The sequence below is a fragment of the Rattus norvegicus genome, chromosome 1, assembly GCF_036323735.1.
Source record: "Rattus norvegicus strain BN/NHsdMcwi chromosome 1, GRCr8, whole genome shotgun sequence".
NCBI lineage: Eukaryota > Metazoa > Chordata > Mammalia > Rodentia > Muridae > Rattus > Rattus norvegicus.
Window position 1 is genome coordinate 143163940 of NC_086019.1, and position 4581 is coordinate 143168520.

General features: G+C 52.2%; 1 protein-coding gene across 1 annotated transcript; it reads left to right on the forward strand.

The window, feature by feature from the left end:
- Positions 1-1974: 1974 nt before the first annotated feature.
- Positions 1975-4581, forward strand: Mesp2 (mesoderm posterior bHLH transcription factor 2). The gene is made up of 2 exons (NM_001106273.1): positions 1975-2945; positions 3696-4581. Exons 1-2 carry the CDS (start codon positions 2109-2111, stop codon positions 3963-3965), a joined length of 1107 nt encoding a protein of 368 aa, NP_001099743.1. The 5' UTR covers positions 1975-2108; the 3' UTR covers positions 3966-4581.

Genomic DNA, 4581 nt, shown 5'->3' on the forward strand with positions numbered 1-4581 from the left:
AGGACCTTTAGGAGCTGTGACTTAATCTGTCAGGTTTCCATTTCTCACAGTGAAATGTTTCTCTGGTTATGTAATTTATGTCCTGAAGTTAATTTTTAAAATGATAACGTTTACAGAGCACTGTTTACTTACTCCAGGTTGTGCCAGTCGAGTCGATTCATGAAAACGTCTTTTCTGTTTTAAACATGGTTTCTCTGTGTAGTCCAGGCTGTCCTGGAACTTGCTCTGTAGACCAGGTTGAGCTCACAGAGAGTTGCCTGCCTCTGACTCCCTAGTGCTGGGAGGCATCTTGAAAACTTTAAAAAAATTTATTTACAAATAAATAATAAATGCTCACATGCATGTGTGTGCACGTGTGCCTGTTGATCCACTGGAATTGAGGTTACAGACGGTTGTGGGCCATCATGTGGGTGCTGAGAATTGAACCCAGGTCCTTTGCAAGAGCAACAAGTGCCCTTAACCACTGAGCCATCTCTCCAGTCCCTCTTAAGTATTCTCATCACACTCACCCCGACTGATATTTTAAATTATATTACCCTTCTGCTCCAAAGTCACAAAGGCTCCTCATGGCCTTGAGAGTAAAACCCAACTCAGACAGGTTCCAAATGCACCTGGCCCTCCCACCTCCACCCTAGCAGCTCCCTGGCATCCTACCACCAGGCCTTTTCCTTCTGGAATGTTCTCCATGTCCCCTCTCCCTAATGAAACAATGCTTTTGGTTCAAGACTCAGCTGGGCCTGCCTGCTCAGCCTCTGTTGCTAAGGCCTGACTGCCTCAGAAGCTCACTTAGCCCTTAGCTTTCAACCTCAGCTCCTCCTCTTCCAGAGACCATGCAGGGCCTAGGCGCCTTGTTTAAGCTGTAATTGATGCGAAGGAGAGCCTGCACTTGCTAGGTTTTATTACCTCAGCTATTTCTCACAGCAGTCCTGGGAGCAGACGCCATACTTAGTCCTGTTTTTGTCAACCAGAAGGACAGGCTCAGGCAGGTTTAGGGCCTGCACAAAAGTAAATGGGTGCCCATAAGCAATTCCAAACGTTAGTGCCTGGGTTTTATTTGTTTTAGGTTTTTTTTTTTTTTTTTGAGACAGGGTTTCATGTAGCCCAGGCTGGCCTCAAACTTTCTATGGACTTGAACTCCTGATCCTCTTGCTTCTACCTCCCAAGGGCTTGGATTATAGCCATGAGCATTCACTGATGGCAGTATTTGGGGATTTTGTTTTGTTTTTATTTTCTGGGATTAGTTCCTAGTGGGTAGTACAGGCTGACCCCCCCCCCGCCCCCAGTTCTCCTGCCTCAGTCTTCCAAGTGCTAAATTACTGGTATATGCCACCACACCTGTGTAGTCCCTTCTACACCTGTGTAGGTGAGATTAAAGCCCATAGCAAGCGCTTTCAGAATCATTCCAGAGAGGACCAGAAGTCACTCTGTGCAGCAATTACTACTGCGATGAGAACAGGCTTAAAGAAATTAGGTGGCTTCAAGGTGACACAAAGCTTCTTCAAGTTGGCTCTGGCATCCACCTCCTTCCATTTCCACTTCCCACTCTTTTGCTCCAGGCTGCTGGGTTCCGTCTTTAGTGGGTATAGATACTGTGGTCCATGAGAATTTCTAAGTATCATTCAGCAAATTAGCTAACGCGGGGATCTGAGGAAGCCCACTGTGCCGGTCGGATCCAGCACAGGCACAGCCCATTAAAGGTTAATGATGAAGGGTGGCCACTCCATAAGTGAGCCAGTGAGGCACGGGAGGGACATCCAGGTACCCAGCAGCCATACATGGTGGTGGTGGGTTCCTGTGCATTCACCCTGCAGTAGCGGGGCGGAGTGAGGGTGGGGGCTCGGTGAGAAGCTTAGCAACTCCATCCAGATGCGAATTGTCCCTCCCACACTTCCCGGCAGCAGGGGCCTCCATTAGAGCCTTCGAGGAGTCAGAATCCACACCTCCGCAAATGGGCCCGCTTTCCCAGGGCCCCCCTGCCCAGACCTTCCCTGGGCTCTGTGGGTTTTGACACCTCTCTGCAACCTGGCAGGGGACCACCTCACACCTTTAGTTCAGATAAAAGCTAGGACCTGGAGGTGACCGGTCCAGATTCCCAGAGTCACACAGTCATGGCCCAGTCGCCACAACCTCAGAGCCTCCAGGGCCTCGACCACTGGGTCTTCTCCCAGGGCTGGGGCTGGGCCCGGCACTCCGACTCCACGTCTCCGGCCTCTTCCTCAGATTCGTCCGGTTCATGTCCTTGCTACGCCACCCGCCCGCCCTCACAGTCCACGGGCCCGGCCCGCAGCGCACGCAATACCCAAGTCGCCCCGAATGCTCCCCGACGAGCACGACCGGCGCCCGCAGGAGGACAGCGGCAGAGCGCCAGCGAGCGCGAGAAGCTGCGCATGCGCACACTCGCCCGCGCGCTGCAAGAACTGCGCCGCTTCCTGCCGCCGTCGGTGGCACCTGCCGGCCAGAGCCTGACCAAGATCGAGACGCTGCGTCTGGCCATCCGCTACATCGGCCACCTGTCGGCCCTCCTGGGCCTCAGCGAGGACAGTCTGCGGCGCAGGCGCCGACGGAGTGCGGACGCCGCCTTCTCTCACCGATGCCCTCAGTGCCCTGATGACAGCAGCCCTTCGCAGGCTCAGATGCTCGGTCCTAGCTTGGGATCAGACATCAGTAGTGGGCTGTCCTGGGGGTGCCCTCCTGCTTGTCCTGGACCCATAATCTCACCTGAAAACCTTGGGAGCAGAATCTCCAACGTGGATCCCTGGGTAACACCTCCTTACTGTTCCCAAATACAGTCACCCTTACATCAGTCCCTAGAGAGAGCCGCTGACACCTCTCACTGGGCACCACCCCACGCATGTCCTGGCATGCAGATATCCCCAGAGCCTAGGAACAAGACTGGGCACTGGACAGCATCCACTGAACCTGCAGAGCTGACTAAGGTGTACCAGGTAGGTCACAGGACCCCTGCCGTTTTCCCCAGGGGCAATCCCGGGCTTAAGTTGGAACTAGAATGGATGGTCTCTGGTTTGTATAGAATCTCCCACTTTTCAGGTCCGAGGTTATCCAATGAAAGGGCAAATGGAAGTAGCCTTATTACCACCTGAAGGGAAAGAGATGAGGCCCTGGGAAGTGATAGCCGCTACCATAATTGCCACCACTGCTATGCAACAGTCACCACAGTTTGGGGAAGAGAAGAGACCAGGGTGGAAGGTGAGGGCCTTCACTATCAGGAAGTCCTAAGTTCAGTGGGTGAGTGAGGCCCAGGGCTATTGGCAGCTCTTCCAGATTAGATCCTTCCGGAGCTGTTGGCCTGAGTGTTTCTCAGAGATTCATTCATCCCTAAATGACTTGTGGTTTTACTAAGCACTCAGTGTTTGCCTACACTGCTCTTTGTACTCTACCTGTATCCATTATACAGCACTATGGTGCGTTGTGCTAACACAGCACTATGAAGCATTAGGGTCCCCATTTTACAGGTGGGAAAACTGAGATGACGAGATTTCTCCTAGCTAGTGAGTAGCAGAAGTAGGATTTGAAGGTTGGCAGTGGCTCTCCAGAACCAGGGTTCTTGATCTCTGTGCACCACTGTATGGTTCCCCTGAGGCCATTCAGACAGCACCAGCTACACTGCGGAGAGAGCAGGGTTTGAAATCTCCAGTCAGTGACCAGGTCATAAACCCTTCCTGTTTCTCTTGCAGAGTCTTTCTGTGTCTCCAGAACCTTGCCTGGCCCTGGGAAGCCCACCTCTCCTGCCCCGTCCATCATGCCAGAGACTACAGCCTCAACCTCAGTGGGGCTGCTGGGACCACAGTGCAGAGGCACTCTCCAGCTCAGAGGACCAGGGTTCCAGCCCTGCCCTCCAGCTTCCTGTGACCAGTCCCACCCCCAGCTCAGGCCTGCAGTTCAGTGGCTGTCCTGAACTTTGGCAGGAAGACCTGGAAGGACCCCCACTGAACATCTTCTACTAATATGGCCTTGCCTGCACCCTGTCGGTGTGGAGTTGGGCTGCCTTGGAAGTGCCTTTATGGGCCTCGTCTGTGACATTTTAAGCTTTCCTTAGCCATGGATCTCCTTTCCCAGATGATGTCTTTCTTGGAAACTGTTTGGGACAAATAAACAATGGGTGGGTACCTTCCCTGGCTGGAGCAGGCTGTGACAAAACCTACTTCTAGGTCTCTTCTAGAGCAGTGCTTCTCAACTTTGCTAACGCTGTGACCCTTTAATACAGTTCCTCATGTTGTGGTGACCCCCCCAACCATAAAATTTTATTTTTGCTGCTTCATAACTGTAATTTTGTTGCTGTTATGAATCATAATGTAAATATCTGTGTTTTCTGATGGTTTTAGATGGCCCCTGTGAAAGGGTCATTCAACACCCTCCCCCCCTACCCTTCAAGGGTCACAACCTACAGGCTGAGAACCACTGTTCTAAAAGCTCAGAGCTCTGCAGAGCATAGTCTGAGCTGCCCTGAGAATGGGGCAGCCTGAGTGTAGAGGACAGAGCAGGTCCATACCCTGCTTGCTGGTGACAGCTGCCCAGAATCTTGTATACTGGTTCTATAATTGTTTTATAATTAAAAAAAGG

Excerpts from the sequence above, each read along its gene's own strand:
- Mesp2 (NM_001106273.1), top strand. The coding sequence starts at position 2,109 with ATGGCCCAGTCGCCACAACCTCAGAGCCTCCAGGGCCTCGACCACTGG. Across the intron at positions 2,946-3,695 it reads AGCTGACTAAGGTGTACCAG|AGTCTTTCTGTGTCTCCAGA; the intron begins GTAGGTCACAGG and ends TTTCTCTTGCAG.